We start from the raw sequence: 17,425 nt of genomic DNA, 5'->3' as shown, positions 1-17,425 counted from the left end.
TGTATTCCACCTATTAGTTCTATTTCTATTAGTAGTTTTTTGTGTGGTACTTTGTCAAAAGCCTTTTGTTGGTCCAGGAAGGCACAATCTGCCCAGCCATCTCTTTCTTGTATTATGTCTAGCAATCTTGAGTAAAAGCATATTAAGTTTGTAGTACATGATCTTCCACTTCTAAATCCAAATTGGTTGGGGTTTAATATTTTGTTCTTTTCCAAGTGTTTAGTCCATTTGTTTTTTAATAACTCTTTTGCATATTTTTGCAATTGTGCTTGTAAGGGATACTGGTCTATAATTTGTTGGATTTTCTTTATTTCCTCCCTTATATATTGGCACAATATTAGAATTCTTCCAGTTTTGTGGTACTTTTCCTTCTTTGAGTGAGAAGTCTTGCGTATTTTGTCTGTGAGTTTGTCTATGCATTCTTTTAACATCCAGTTTGCTATTCTGTCTGGCCCATGTGACTTTTTGACATCGAGTTTCTTTATTTGGTCCTTTATTTCTTTCTGTGGCACCATTATTTCTTCCATTTTAGGGGATCCTTCCTGGTATCTATCATCCCACAATTGTGAGTTTTCAATTGTAGAAACAGACTTAAAGTGTCTGGTCATTACTTCAGCCATTTCTACATCTTCTGTGTATTCTTGATTTCCTTCATGCAGTTTTATTATTCTAAGTTTGTCTTTTAGTTTGTCATTTACATATCTGTAGAACAGTTTGGGTTGATCTTTGCATTTTGCTATTATATCTTTTTCATGGTTTCTTTTGTCCTCTCTTCGTATGTCTATGTATTCATTTCTCAGTTTGATGTATGTTTGCCATTTAGTCTCTTTTTTGTCTCTTTTCCATCTTTTCCAAACTTTGTCTCTTCTATCTTTAGCATCGTTACACTTTTTATTATACCAGCACTTTATGAACTTCCTTTTCTGTTTCTGCTTAGGCACATGTTTGTCTGTTCCCTTTTTATATATTTCTTTGAAAATGTTCCAATTCTCTTTCATCTTTGTTTCATCATTTGCAATTTTTTCCCAAAAGGCATTTTGATTTTTTTTTTCTAAGTTTTACAAAATCAGTTTTGTTGTACATCAATCTTCCTTCTCTATGTTTCTCGTTCCTTCTTACCACATTTTGTTCCTTAAGTTCGATCTCTATTAGTATGTGGTCACTCTTCCCAATTGGTGTTTTATAATTTATTTCTTCCACTATTTCTGGTTCAGAGGTGAATATAAAATCTAGTCTCGATGGTTCTTTGTTTTGTCTAAATCTAGTATTTTTGTTAACCCATTGCATCAATGTGTAATCTATGGTCATATCCAGTAGGACATTTCCCCAGAGTTTGTTTCCACCTCCCATTGTCAATTCTTCCCAATTTATTTCCTTTGCATTAAAGTCACCCATAATTACTATATTTTCTCCATATTTCAGTGTCTCGGTTAATTCATTCTGTTTGTCTTCCAGTAATTTTGAGTGTTCGCTGTCAGTCCAGGTCTTGGTTTTTGGTGGCACATAAACATCTATAAACTTTCTACTTTTCATACTGCAGTTTTCAACTTTAACTGTGATTAATTCTTGTGTCAGGATTAGAAATGGAGAGAGTGAGTGGTTCGAGGTCAAGGTGGGACTTCGCCAAGGATGCATTATGTCGCCCTGGCTGTTCAACTTATACATGGATGGGGTAGTGCGAGAGGTAAATGCAAGGGTAGTGGGTCAGGGATTGGAGATTGTTAAAGAAAATGGAGAAAAGTGGGAGGTGAGCCAGCTGTTGTTTGCGGACGACACTGCGCTTGTGGGAGGATCAGAGGCGGGATTGAGAAAGTTGGTGACAGAGTTTGGGAGAGTATGTGATAGAAGAAAGCTAAAGATAAATGTGGGTAAAAGTAAGGTGATGAGATGTACAAAGGGTTAAAGTGGCAGTAGACTGGAAGTGAGCATTAAGGGAGAGCGACTGGAAGAAGTGGATACTTTTAGACACTTGGGTGCAAATGTGGCAGGAAAAGGTGGAGTGAAGGTGGAGGTAGAATGTAGATTGAGAGAAGCGAGTAAATGCCTTGGTGGATTAAAGAGTGTAATGAGGAATAGACATTTGGGAATGGATGCTAAGAGGAGACTGTATGAAGGAGTGATTGTGCCAACAGCACTGTATGGGGCAGAAACATGGAACATAAGAGAGGAAGAGAGAAGGAGTTTGAATGTGTTTGAGATGAGGTGTCTGAGAAGTATGATGGGGGTTACTAGGCTAGATAGAGTGAGAAATGAGGAGGTGAGGAGGAGAACAGGGGTGGAAAGGGAGTTGGGAGATAGGGTTGATGAAAGAGTATTGGGATGGTTTGGACACATGGAAAGAATGAGTGAATATGAGTAAAGAAAGACTGGTAAAAGAGGTATGGAAGACATATGTGGAGGGTGTGAACATGAGGGGACGTCCTAGGATGAGGTGAATGGATGGGGTGAAGGGGGCTTTGGGGAAGAGGGGAATGTCTGTTGAGGAAGGACGGGAGAGGACAGAAGACAGGGGTGAATGGAGAATGGTTGTATATGGATGATGTTGTGATCCATGAGGTGGAATGGGCGGGGGGATGGGGGGTGAAGTAGTATGTGTGAGCAAAATTTGATGCAGCCTGAAGGGATTTCTCCCCGTCTTCTCCTTTTATGCAATGGGGGGGACGGAGAGCGGGGTCACCGACTTAATGAAGCGGCCTTGCTGTGGATGTGCTGTGTCTTGCGACACTGCTTCTGACCCAGGGGAGTGGACAAGGTGCAGGGATGACCCTTTATCCAGGAGGTGCTAAGATAAGAGGGAGGGTGGAGGCGTGTGGAGTGTATTAACCCCTTCCATACGGTGCCGCACACGTAGGCGTCATGGGGAGCGAGTGTATTCGCGAGGCTGCCATATCGGCGTCTTGATTATATATATTGTAGTCGCCCCTCCATAATGACATTCTTTCTAATTCTTTTGTAATCGCATTTTCTATGGTTATCAAAATTCACGGGTGAAGAGAGAACGATCGATATAAGCGGTGACTATATTTTATGATGCGAGTATTATTATGACACGTCGTACGGCTGGCATTGGCTGCTGCCACCGAGATCTAAGTCCATGACGCCTACGTGTGCGGCACCGTATGGAAGGGGTTAAGGGATGGAATAGGTGGGAATGATTTTATGCCTTTTCCTTTTTGGCTACCTCCCTTGTAAGGGGGAAAAAGCCTTGGTATATGTATGTATCTTTTCCTTCTGTTGGCTTTGTTACATTTAGGTCCTTTCTAGTCAATATCATGACTCCTCCCCCCTGTTTGTCTGTCCTATTTTTCAACCAAATGTTGTATAATCCTTGTCCCACCATACTTGATTGTATTGGACCTTTCAGTTTTGTCTCTGCAATTCCCATTATGTCAGGTTTCTCTATTGATAGATAGTCATTCAATTCATTTAATCCTGAGATCATACCATTCATATTTGTATATGCCACTTTTAATTTTTTTTCCTCTTCTCTTTCTTTGGTTTAAGTTTCCATTTTTCTGATGTACCATTTTCTCAGTCTCAGATCTAGCACTTTCCAAAAAAAACTTTTTTTTCCATCTCCGTTCTTTTCTCATTTTTTACCTTAGCCTCACTTCTCAGTTCCTTATCTTTCTCTAATTCCTCAGCATTAATTTCCTTTTTTATCCATACACTTTTGTATTTGTCACGTTTGCTAGTTTTGCTGCTTTTGATAGTACTTCTGCTATCATTTGTGTTTTAGTTTGATTTTCAATGGTCTGTGATTTTTTTCTTTTGAATATGTACCCATCCTGTGTACATCATCGATTTCTGTATCTAGACTTTGTCCTTCTTGGACTGCTTTTAGAATCTCCTTTGCAATTTCTTTCTCTTCCTTTTCCCTTTGGTATTTGTGTACATTGTGTTTTTCATTTATACCATAAACCACAATGCCTTTCTTTTTGTCTACTGTATCTCTCACCCAATTTTCCTTCTCTTTGATCACCTTGATCACTGTTTCCTTTGCATTCTCTTCTACCTGCTGCTGTACTATCTCTGTGAATGATAGTTTTTGACTTTCACATTCCTTTTTCTATTGTTTCTTTATTTCGTGTAGGTCAGTCTCTTTGATTGATTCATCCTTTTTTTTCCGTTACTGCTTTCAATTGTTCTTTTACCTCTTTTTTCAGTTTATCATTTGCAATAACCTCGTTTTCCTTTCTTTCATTTTTTTCTTTTTATCGCACTTAGTTCACTTTTTAGTTAATTTAATTCCTTGTTTGTTGTACATAGGTTGGTTACTTCTAGTTGCAAAGCTTTATAGTCTAATCTTAAATCGATCACTTCATCTGCTAAGTTGTTAATTTCACTGTTTTGTTTTGTTCTGCTAATCCTAAAATCTCTCTCAGTGTCCAAGGTTTTCTCCATTGTTTCCCCTTGCCTCCTAAACCCCGAGAAATACTCATCACTTACGTACCTGCTGGTCGCTTTGGGAGTGTCGTTTAAGCATGTTTTTTTTTCCAGCATATTACTCCCCACGGGGACTCAATCCTGGATTTGTCTAGTCCTCTCTTCGTTGGTTCGTTGATTCTTCCTTCTTTATTACTTTCCATTTTGTATTAAACTAATCACTCAAGAACTGGATCGGATACAAACCCTGGCGGTCCCACGAAAACATATTGTTACTCTCCACAATACCAACAAGGCATTTTTCCAGGTGAGCAGTAAAGTGCTTGTTTGGAGCGCTTGTTCGGAGCGCTAATTGTAGCAAAACTCAGAGCAGCTGTTGACACTTCCTTTCTCTTTGACTGCTTACGACCGAATGTACATGGTACCTCATGCTCAAACCCAGCCAAATGTATAAGCTGCAAGTAAGATCAACCTGCATCATCCTCAGATTGTACAGTACACCAATATGAAAGGGAAGTCCTCTGTGCCAAGGACTCAGAATGTATTAGTTTCAGAAAATCATGAAAATAAATAGGATGACAAGACCAGTAGTCTGCAGAAACACAGCAATTTCCCAGACAAACTCGCCCATCTTCCACTGGTTCCACTCAAACAACTACACCAAAAGAGACAACCCACATAGCTTTGGATATACTTGAGAATGATGTAGCTGCCTAGAGGGTGTATGTGTACATTGCTCAGCCCCTGTACATGGTATCTCATGCTCACACCCAGCCAAATGTATAAGCTGTAAGTAAGATCAACCTGCATCATCCTCAGATTGTACAGTACATCAATATGAAAGAAAAGTCCTCTGTGTCAGGGATTCAGAATGTATTAGTTTAAGAAAATCATGAAAATGAATAGGATGGCAAGACCAGGAGTCTGCAGAAACACAGCAATTCATCCATCCTCTAATGGTTCCACTCAAACAACTACACCAAAAGAGACAACCCACATAGCACAAAAAATCCCTGCAAAAACCACTGCATCCCCCTCACCAGTATCACTAGAACCAGCAACCCAACCACTCACCCTTAACCCATCTGAAGTACAAAAATCTCATATACATCCAGGGGTGCAGCACTGCCAAAGGTGACTGGAGTACTGCTCTGGCATCCTTGCAAGTGGGTGGTGGGCATTGGTGTCGGGGAAGGAAGGGATGATGGCTTCTGGATGCTGGTTGATGGCTGGAAGAAAATATTAGTATTACATTATCAATAAGTTAATAATGTTACAATATTTGTTATTCATTTTTCTTAAGGTGCCAGATCTCCTGCACCTATAAAATTGGCACTGCACCCCTGTATACATCCCCAACCCCCTCTAGTCCTTAAAAAAAAAAAAAAAAAAAAAAAAATCAACCACAAATACATTCATCACCTTCCCCTGCAACCCACCCAAACACCCACACCTAGTAGAGTTTGAATTAAATGAACAGAACAATATAGGTAGGAATGATAAAAATAGAGAAGAAAGATTAATGTACAAAGAAATGGATTTTGTAAAACTAAGAATTTTTTTCCAAAACACTAACTGGGATAAATTCTCTAAAGAGGAAACAAAGATGGAAGACAAATGGGACATATTCAAAGAAAAGCACAAGGAAGGAATTTACAAATATGTACCAAAAAAGAAACAAAAAAAGATTTGTATAAAGTGTTGGTATAACAAAAGGTGTAATGAGGCTAGAGACAAAGCCTGGAAAAAATGGAAAAAAGACAAAAAAAAAAACCATCCAAATGGCATACATATATAAAACCTAGGAATAGATATGTGAATATACGCAGGAAAGGAAAAAGAAATTATGAAAAAGATAATGTACACAAATGTAAGGATCAATCTAAACTCTTTTACAGATATATAAATGAAAAACTAAAGGATAAACATGAAATAGTGAAATTGTGTGGAGATAAAGAATATATAGATGACACAGAAATAGCAAAAGTTATGATCAGACATTTCAGGTCTGTTTTTACAATTGAGAGCTCACAATTTTGGGAAGATGGACAACAAGAAAGATAACCCAAAATGAAAGAAATAAAGGTAACACAAAAAGAAATAAGAGACCAAATAAAAAACCTAGATGTCAGGAAATCGCATGGACCGGATGGAATTGCAAATTAGATACTGAAAGAATGTATAGACGAACTGACAGACAAATTATACAAGATAATAGACTTCTCACTCAAAGAGGGAAAGGTACCGCATTACAAAACAACCTCACTAGTTAATTTGTTATAGTCCTCCCTTTGTCAGTCACTCTGCATGACACCCACCCAATTCAGAATTCTTTTAAATATTTTTTTGCCAAACTCCTACCTGTGTGTTTATTCTACAGGTTAAAAAAATGGGTCAAACATTATTGGTGCCAGCACCAAACCTTGTATAACTTTGATGGTCATTGCTCTCAATCCTGCCACCTTACCCATTACTACTGTCCTCCTGGACTTTTCTTAAAAAAAAAAAAAAAAATCTTCTATTCATTTGAGTAGTTTGCCTCTTAGTCCCCCACTATGCTCCAATTTCCACATGAGATGACAGTGAGGTATTTTATCTAAAGCCTTCTCCTGATCAAGGTACACACAGTCCACCCAACCCTCCCTATCTACACACATGGCCCTCCAGATCTAAAGCCATCTGTCAAAATGTTCATATCTTTAAGATATTTGACCCATCATTCTTTCACAGTTCCCTCACATAATTTTACTCTTGAGCTGATCATTGCTATTGGGCCTATAATTCAGTGGTGTCTCCTTACAATCACTTTTATGAATTGGTACCAGATTAGCCCCTTTTCCAATCCTGTGCCACTATTCCTTCTTTTAACAAAGACACAGTAAGGCTGAATTTTGCCTGCCAGTTTATTTTCATTGGACATAAACTATTTCTCTCATACTGACCTAAGCATGTTGTCAATCTGATCACTTGCATCCATGTCGTTTGCCATAATCATGGAGGTCTCTGGCCTTTTGTATGTAATGATCCTGGTCTACCATCCATGAAGTGAAATGGTCTTCCTGCCAGCCAACAATTATGACACATTAGCTACATCTCTGATAAGCAATTCTCTTTTTTTAATTGTTTGCAAGTATTCCTGCAAGAAAAGGCAACGGTGAAACGCGGGGGGGGGGGACGAGTTACGTATTTATTAATCAATGGGTTGTGCGTACATGGGAGCGCGGGATGCGCATGGGAAGACAGACGGGTGTCGACTGGCGTGGGGGTAGCTGTCTTTCGCTACACAGGGAGAAGACGATCCCACGCCTAGCATAAGCATGAAGAGGGGGCTTGTCTGCCGTATGAAAGGGGCCCTTGTACGGGAAGCGTCATTGCTGGTCAGGGCACGCCACGGCACTGCGGTACCCTGCCTTATGCTAGTACTCTATGCTAAAACACATACCATGCCTCCCCCCTCCAAACGCGCTCGCAGAACCATCGTGAGAGGTATGCCTATTTACGAGCAGAGGCGAGCGGCGGGCGGCTGGGGGATCCGCGCATGGGTATCGTAGGTCCTCCACCGAGAGATGGGGCGCGACTGGGACGGCCTCTTCGGAGACCGGTGGGCGCTTGCGTAGGGCGACGGGGACGGACGACGATGCACTGGCCGTATAGCGCCAGTTCCTCGTCGGTGGAGAGGGCGTCCCGGGGCTTCCAATACATATTGACGGAGTTGTGTAGGACGAAGCGGTTGGACGGGAACCCGGAGGACACGCAGGTAAGCAGGTGGCCATAGGCGGGGTTTATCTGTGCCGAGGCCCGGAAACTTTGGAGCATCCTGTAGGCGTCGGCGGCGGGCGACGGGTCGTCCCCGCGAAGCGCCGGCGTTGCCGGTGACGACGCTTCTGACGTGAGGAGGGGGATGAGCGGACGATGGTCCGTCATCAACGTGAATTGGGGCAATCCAAACGGGTATAGTTTGCATTTGGACGCAGCCCAGTTGACAGCAAGCATCTCCAGTGATAGTGGCGTATCGGGTATCGGTGTCCGTCAGGAAACACGAGCCACACAGGACGAGACGTAAGTGCTTCTGACGGTGGTGTTGAAGGATTGCGTATTCGATGCTGTAGAGGCGCGACGCATCGGTCTGAAGTACCACAGGCAGGGGGGGGGGGTCGATGGGCGCCAGCGCGGGTGGCAACGACAGAGCTCGCCTCACTGACAGGCGTGATGATACCATACTGCACCATTGAATCAAGTTTTTCTTTCACTTGATCCTGAAATGCGAAAGGTATCGGCCCGGGCGTGTGGGCGGCGAGAGGCATCGCGTCGGCTTTCAGGTGGATTCTCATGGGGGGACCCACCATCTTTCCTAGGGGGGAGGTGCGGAGGTCATCCTTGGAGACCAGCACGCAAAGGAAGTAGTCGCGAGCGGCGGCTGGTGAGGTGTTAATGGGTAACGTTACCTCGGTGTAGCTGTTCGCGTATGTCACCGCCAGGATAGGCTGCGGGAAGTCGGGTGGGATTATGGCCAGCTCCCAACAGTGGCCGAAGGAGAGGAGGGGTGTTCGGACCTCCTCGTGAACCCTTATGTCGGCGGTGCAGTCCCTCTGTCTGAGCGTCAAAGTAGCACGGAAGCATCCCGTTGTGGGGGGCATATGAGATACGTCGGCCACGTACGTCGGCGTCGAGAGCGGTGGCTGTAAGCTAGCTCTGGGTATCCCCAACATGCCTAAGTGCCGAGTGCCTATGGTGACGGCAACCAGGCGGCAGGTGCCAGCCTTCCCGGGGGAAGGTGGGGGTGGGGGCGCTGAGGCGGGGCTGCGTGCGCCTGGCGTGGAACCCTTTGGCATGCCGACACGGCACATGCGTGCGGGTCCTCCTTGACATCCGAGGCTGTCACCCTCAATGCCTCATGTGAGCGGTAGTTAGTCACTACCTCCTATAGTGACGTATTGCAGCGAAGAAGCTGAGGCGTTGTATGAGTTCCTCGGCTGGGTGTGTGTGGCCTGCGTGGGTCGGCTTGGCTTCGTGCACGGGTTGTAGTCGCGGCGGGTAGGTTTGCTGGGAGGCTCAGTATCCAGGGGAGTGGGATGAAAACCCCCTTTGTTCACACCACTTCATGTCCACGAAGGCACGTCACACTGTTGCACTGCATTTCACGGTCCAGCTCCAGCATGCACCTTTTTGCACGGCACTGCACTCACGGTCCAGCATGTACACTGTCGCCTATTCGTCTAGTTCTGTCAGTGCTTCGTTGACGTACGCGCCACCGACTCGCGTATCATCCCATGTTTCACTGTTGCAAGTTGCAAGGAATTATAGGCAATTGCAAGCAATCCTATTCTGCGCCATGTTTGGAAGCATTCCTGCAAGCAAAGACAACGGTGAAACGCGAGGGGACGAGTTCCGCGTTTATTAATCAATGGGTTTTGCGTACATCGGAGCGCGGGATGCACATGGAAAGAAAGACGAGTATCGACTGGCGTGGGGGCAGCTGTCCTTCGCTACACAGGGCGAAGACTATTCCACGCCTAGCATAAGCATGAAAAGGGGCCTTGTCTGCCGTATGAAAGGGGTCCTTGTACGGGAAGCATCACTGCTGGTCAGGGCACGGCACGACACTACGGTACCCTGCCCTATGCTAGTACCCTATGCTAAAGTACATACCACATTAAATGACCTTCAGTATTCCTTCTAGCCGAACATGCTCTCTTCTGTGCTGTTTCATAATATTGATATCTTTAAAATGTTCTGTATCCTTTTGTTTACCAAATAACCAGCCTTTTTGCACCTTTAGTAGTTTATTGATCATATCCATATTTTATTTTATCCTGACCTTGCTTTTATGTTTTGAAAAGATTAATTCTCTCATTTGTCAGTCTCATTTTTCTTTTTTTTCTAAGTTGATTAATTTCTGCTTTCTAAGCCAGGTTTGTGGCTTTTTATTGTTCAAGCCAAATCCTTCAGACATATAGTCTGTCTTAATTTGTTTTCATGACCTCTTAAAGGCCTCACATCCCTAATCAAGAGATCTCTTCTGTCAATGTAATTTATCCCCTTTAGTAACTAAAATACTGTAATCATATCACCTCTATCTCTTCAATCTTTCAATGTTGGCAGACCTAGCGCTATCAGTCTCTCCTCATATGGTTTGTCTGCCAGCTAGGGAACCAGTTTGGTAACTACCCTTTGCATTCTTTCAATCTTGCTTACATTCTTTACTGTGTAGAGACCATACTCCTAATGCATATTCTTGTCTTGAGTGGATCATGATTTCCACAAGTTTTTTCATCATGTCTTCTGCACCAGTCCATATGCCTCTTCCATAAACCTGCTAATATGTCTGTCAGGTGACAGATTGTCTTTTATTAGCAAATATTTCTTCATTTTTGCTTTTGTAATGGATTCACTTTACAAAGAATAGTTTAAAGATAGTCTTTTGCAGCTATTGCCTATTTTCAATACAATTTATTTTGTATTGAAATTTTTTTTTCGTTTTTGGCTCCATGCAAAAAGTGTCGAGATCTTTTTACAATAGCATATATTCCTTGTTTTCCACACTTCATGATTTTTGGATCATCTATGAACATAATGGCATATCTTGCTGTACCTTACATCATGTCATTGACATAGATATGAAACATTATATTGGTGTTAGCACTGAACCTTGTGGAACTCAACAGGTCACTGCTCTCCATCCTGACATCTTATCCTTTACTGCTATCCCCATGTACCTTTTCTTCAAAAACTTTTTCATCTGTTCAAGTAGTTTACCACTTAGCCCTCCAATGTGTTCCAATTTCCATATAAGTTGATTGTGAAGTACTTTATCAAAAGCCTTCTGTAGATTGAGGTACGCACAGTTCACCTAACCCTCTTTCTCTTGCAGTACATCACTTACTCTCATGTAAAAGCATGAAGGGTATGACACACATAACCCTCCAGGTCTAAAGCTAAACATGATTGTCTGTTAAAATGTTCATCTCTTCAAGATATGTGACCTGTCAAAATTTCACATTTGTTTGTGAAGACAGATGTGAAATTTTCATTCATTATTTCTGCCTGAGCTGAGGCCTCCTCAAAGACCCCACCATCCACTTTTAGCTTGGTGATTTCTAATCTTTATCTCAATTTACCATTGATAAACCTGTAAAACAGTTTCATTTCATCTCAGCATATACTATCTACACAACCTTTTTCAAAATTACTTTTCTTCTCCCTGTGGATTCCTGTATAGTCATTTCTAGCTTGTTTATAAGCTTTGTTTCATAATATCTTCTTTGAGCCAAGTCCCATTTTTTCTCTCTTTTTGCTATTGCACACCTTTTGTTGAATCAGTCTTGTTTCTGTTTCTCCCTTCCACTGATATTTGCCACATATTTGTTCACTCCAGGTTGTAAATGTTAAGAAAGGCTTTCTATTTCCTCATTATTCCAGTGGTATTTATGAATTCCTTCATGTCTGCTTCTTCAAAGAATTTCTTCAAGCCTGAGTAATTTGCTTCTCCAAAAATGAGTCTACCTTGCCTGTGTGATTCATTCCTTGGCTTGTATATCCTCATTTACCAGCTGCAATTGAATTGTAACATGATCACTTTTTCTATGGAGCAATGGAAATTCAAAGATCTATGTCTGGATCTTTGGTAATGTCGCAGACTAGCTTTTGTATTTAAGTTGATGTATCAAATTTGGCCGTGATTCGATCTTTTCCTTCAATCCAAAAGCTAGTGTGGCTATTTGCCTTCTATTTGGATTTTTCTATCTTGCACTGCGATAAAATTGAGGTGAGGTGCAAAAACTATTTAATTTCCATCTTGTCCACTGCTTCTGACCCAGGGCAGTGGACAAGATGCAGGGATGACCTGTCCTCCAGGAGGTGCCAAGATAAGAGGGAGGGAAGACGGTGGAGGGGAGTGGAGTAGGTAGGTCATGGAATGGGTGGGAGTGGTTTCTATGCCTTTTTCTTTTGGCTATCTCCCGTGTAAGGGGGAAAAAAGCCTGAAGGAAAAAGAACAGACATAATGGGAATTGTAGAGACAAAATTGAAAGGTCCACTACCTCCCAACAGTCTAGGACATGGTGCATATAATTATTGGATTAGAAACAGAGAGGTAAAACAAGGGGGGAAGATATGTTCCTGACTAAGAAGGATATAAATGTGAGGAATGTCACATATGGAAAGAATATAGTAGAGATGATTATGATGGAAGTGGAGGACAAGGATGGGAAGAGCAGGAAGTTTGTAGTAAATTATGTGCCTCCTAAAACGGCCTCATGGGAAGAGAGAGAACACAAAAATATGTTAGACGACACAAGGATAACACTAAATAAGATAATGGAAGATAGAGGAAGAATAGTTATAATGGGTGACTTTAATTGTAAAGAAATCTGCTGGGAAGAGATGACAGTGAAGGGTGGAGATGACATATGGGAAAATGTACTTCTTGATATAATTATAGAACATACAATGATGCAATGGATACAAGAGAATACTAGGTATAGATATGAGGAAGAACCATCAAGACTGGACCTAATAATCACATCAGAACCAAAAATAGTGGACAAGATTGAATACAAGACACCCATAAGTAAAAGTGACCACATATTGGTTGAAGTGGAACTAAAAGGGGAAAAATACATGGAAAAAACGAACAATATAGAAAGGGAAGATGGATGTATGGGAAAACAAATTTTGATAAAATAAGAGAATTCTTTCAAAAAGCAGACTGGGAAAGGATACACAAGAAGGAAACAACAGTAGAAGAGAAATAGAATATTTGAAAAAAAAAAAAAAATGATAAAAGGAGTGGAAAAGTATGTTCCAAGACCAAAAACAAGAAAAAGGAGATGTAAAGTGTTGGTACAACAAAAGATGTAGGGAGTTAAAAGACAAAATTGATAAAGCTTGGATAAAATGGAAAAAAGACAAAAGACCTGAATAATGGAAAATATATACTAGTTATAGAAACCAATATGTACAAGTGTGCAGAGCAGAAAAGAGAAAATATGAAAAAGATGTCATAGAAAAATGTGAAGATCAACCAAAACTATTTCATAGATTCGTAAACAACAAACTGAAAAACAAACAAGAATTAAAGAAACTATGAGAAGGAGTTGAATACACAGAGGAAATAGAAATGGCAGAAATTATGAACAAGCATTTTAAATCGGTGTTTATGAGGGAGAACATACTACCTAGAGATATTGAGTGGGAAGAGAAAGTCCCCCCTATGAAAGAGATAGAAGTAACAAGGAATGAAATAACGAATCACTTGAGTAATCTTGATGTCAGAAAATTGCATGGTCCAGATAAAATGGCAAACTGGATTTTGAGAGAATGCAGGAACGAACTAACAGACAAAATACATAGTCTAATAAGCAGTTCATTGAAAGAAGGAAAAGTTCCAGAAGATTGGAAAAGAGCAAATATGTACAGTACCACTATATAAAAGGGGAAACAAGGAAGACCCTACTAACTATATACTGGTCTCTCTTACAAGTATGATAGCTAAAATTTGTGAAAGAATGATCAAAATTAGATAGGTGAAGTATTTGGGAAAAAACAATGTACTAAATCCAAGGCAATTTGGATTTAGACAAGGTCAATCATGTGTCACAAACGTAATATGTTTCTATTCAAGACTAATAGATATAATACAAGAAAGAGATGGATGGGTTGATTGTTATATGAACTTCTTTGTGGATGATGCAAAACTGCTGAAAAAACTGAACATTGAAGAAGATTGTGAGTCGCTGCAGAATTATCTCAATAAAGTATGGGAATGGAGTAGGAAGTGGGAGATGAAATTCAACATTAAGAAGTGTAGTATTATGGAATTTGGAAGAAGCAATAAAAGAATAGTGGGATCATATAAACTGGGAGAGGAAGAAAAAAAAAAAAAAAGGAAATGGAAAATGAGAAGGACTTGGGAGTCATTATTATGAATAATATGTCCCCAGAGAAACAAACAAAATTTTTGGAGAAACTTATAATTTGATAAGAACAATTAAAGTGGCATTTACATACCTGGATGAAGAAATGGTGAAGAAAATACTAGTCACTTTGATAAGAACAAGATTGAAGTATGCAGCAATGATGTAGTCACCAAGTACAAAAAAAAACGAATAACAAAACTTGAAAGAATACAAAGAGCAATTACGAAATTGGCACCAATGCTCTCAGAACTATCATATGAGGAGAGGCTGGCAAAACTTGAGCTTCAGACATTGGAGTAAGGAAGAGAGAGAGGAGACTTGATACTTATTTATAGAATCTTGAAAGACATGGAAATTATTGATAGAGAGGATCCAATAAAATGGGATGGCAGAGATACAAAAGGATACAGAAAGAAAATAAAAAAGAGAAATATAGAAGAGACCTGAAAAAGAACAGCTTTCCCCACAGGATAATAGATGTTTGGAACAGGTTAGATGAGAAAGTGATGTGTGCAAAAACGATACACGAATTTAGAAATAGTCTAGATAAAACGAGATATGAAGATGGGACACCATGAGCATAGCTCCCCTTCCCGTAAAATACAACTAGGTAAATATACATACATATTTATATATATATATATATATACACATATATATATATATATATAAACATATATACAGTATATATATATATATATATATATATATATATATATATATTTAATCTCTTCATCCATATAATGGAAAGCTACTTTCATGTTTGCATATAATCTGCATGTTTCACCCATAATTTTATTGACATGTTTGTCAGGTAACAAGATATCTGTGACCAATGTTCCCAAAACTTTATTCTTTTCCTTTTGTAAATGATTAATTTACCATTGAGTATTCTATTAATGTTCCTTTTAAGCTTTTACCTATTTCCAGTAAAGTACTTAGCATCTTCTGGCTTTAAGATTTGTTTTCCATAGTTGGCTCCAGGCATATATATTGTCTAGACTTAGTTGTGACATTCTACAGTTGCCCCTCTCTTTTATTATTTTCATGCTCTTTGCATCATCTGCAAACATTAGTGTAGCTTGTCAGATTTTCCAGTGTGTCATTAATGTATTTGAAGAACATCACAGTTGCCAGTATGAATCCCTGTGGGACTTTGTTAGTTATCCCCCTTCACCTTGACATCTTATCTTTCACTACTGTTCTTATGCATCAGTCCCTCAGGAAATCCATTATCTATTCAAACAGCTTACCTTTAAGTACTCCACTATGTTCCAATTTTCACTAAAAAAAAAAAATGACATACTTCATCAAATGCCATCTCTTGATCCAAGTTTACACACTCCACCCAACCCTTTCTCTGTTGTAACACTTTCATTTGTCTTGAATAAATGCTTGGCAGGTTCTTCCTGTTCTAAAACTGAATTGGTTATCTACCAAAATGTTATTACCTTTTAAAGTATTTAACCCATCTATCTTTTAAAATCCTCTCACATAATTTAGCTATCATGCTGGTCAAGGACATTGGTCTATAGTTTAGGGGTTTCGCTTTCCTTCCTCCTTTATGAATTGGTACTATATTAGTTCTTATCCAGTCTTGTGGTACTATTTCCTCCTCATCCAGTGAACACAATTAGGTTACATATGTGTATGTTTGAATACATGTATGTTTGAGTGACTACCTGAGTATTCATCTAATTGTGTGTGTGCTTATTTCTACATTTCTATGCCTATATATGGCATATAAACATGTCAAAAGTTACGTTATCTTTATATTTACACATAGATCCTTGAAAGGTCAAAGAAATGTGTAGTTGTAGTTGCTCTCCTGCTTTGCCGTGTAACTAAAATTTTTCAATAGATGAAATTGTTTTAGATGACTATTCTCTTTGCAGGTTCCAATTGAGGATATCAGCAAGTCTTCTAAGCTGCTTATTGAGGGTCTTTGCAGAAGAGAAAAGTAAGAACTGTCACTATTACTTTGCCATCTAAAGTGTATTGCATTGTTATGATATTAATTTTTTTGACTGGAATTTCTTTGTGAATGTAGTAACAAAATTTTGTAGTGTTAATTTTATATTAATTATTCTACCAACCAACAGGTATATGGCATACTCATATCAGAGTTTCTCAAGCTTTGCTCAGCGCTTCCTTCGAGAGTATGGTATAGAACATCCTCTTGGTGCAGAGAAGAAGGAGGACAAACCTCACCAGGACCTCAAGAGTTTGGAAGGTAATCTTGCTTCATTCTTCCCAGAAGTTCTCATCCCCATGAAAATAGATACTGTATCAGCTCCATTAGATTTACCTTCCCTTCTCCTAGTAGTCTGTAGGTCCCTTTCATTTAATACAGTTCATAAAGCTGTTCAATTTGACTGAAGATCACGAAGTGTAGTTTGTAAAGCCATAGTCACACTAGCACTGTATCTGTACAGATCCTTAACAAAGGTGGGGCATTTGCCTACACATTGGCTAAGATTCTGTACAGTTTGACATACATCAGAAGACAAAAGTCTTGTCACCCTTTTGAATTTATTTATGCAAATATAATGTTCATAATTGGACATAGAATATTTTTGTCTATCACTGGTTTTTAAGACAAGTAATAGACAAAAATATTCTATGGCCAAATGTAAAAAAAAGAAAAGAAGAAGTAATATTTGCAGTCAAATTAAGGTGGGGAAACAAAACCTTTGTCTTGCAATGTACATGAGAATAGTGTTACTGTGGCTTAAGGCTAATGGCAGAGTAAAGCTTGTGGTTATGTTGCAGACATGAAAGGCTCGGCAGTGACCGATGCTGACCTCTGGACCGGTATGTCTTGTGCTGTGGTCTGTGACACAGCGGTGTGACCTTATAGTGTGCTTCACTTTCTTAGTGTCTCTTTTCTTAGGGACTCTCTTTAGTTCAGGGAATGCCATATTTTTCCAGAAGAACTTTTGGTGTCTGCCCTGGGGAAAAAGGCATTCTTGTTAATTATTGGTTTCCCTAAGCCTTTAAGTCTTGCAGTAGAAAGTCAGTTTTATTCAAGGCTTCCAGAAGCCCTCCTTAGTTAGGAATGCACTCAGGCAGCAGAAGCAGGTACTAAGACACTGACTTCATTGCTGCTTCTCATCACATTT

At 39.9% G+C, this 17,425-nt stretch overlaps 1 protein-coding gene across 10 annotated transcripts in view; it reads left to right on the top strand.

The window, feature by feature from the left end:
- AMPdeam (AMP deaminase) overlaps window positions 1-17,425 on the top strand; it is a 432,435-nt gene that overhangs the window by 354,479 nt on the left and 60,531 nt on the right. For 7 of the 10 annotated variants that reach the window (XM_076210194.1, XM_076210191.1, XM_076210188.1 and 4 more), the window contains 3 exons: window positions 16,199-16,263; window positions 16,406-16,536; window positions 17,076-17,117. In XM_076210194.1, the coding sequence (XP_076066309.1) occupies window positions 16,199-16,263; window positions 16,406-16,536; window positions 17,076-17,117 (238 nt within the window). The remainder of the gene's footprint in view (window positions 1-16,198; window positions 16,264-16,405; window positions 16,537-17,075; window positions 17,118-17,425) is intronic. The other 3 variants (XM_076210195.1, XM_076210192.1, XM_076210189.1) reach the window with 1 other exon arrangement.

The sequence above is a fragment of the Oratosquilla oratoria genome, chromosome 27, assembly GCF_046742065.1.
Source record: "Oratosquilla oratoria isolate Oo_2021 chromosome 27, ASM4674206v1, whole genome shotgun sequence".
Classification (NCBI taxonomy): Eukaryota; Metazoa; Arthropoda; class Malacostraca; order Stomatopoda; family Squillidae; genus Oratosquilla; species Oratosquilla oratoria.
Note: the sequence above shows the minus strand (reverse complement) of the source record. Positions and strands in the feature narration are given on the sequence as shown.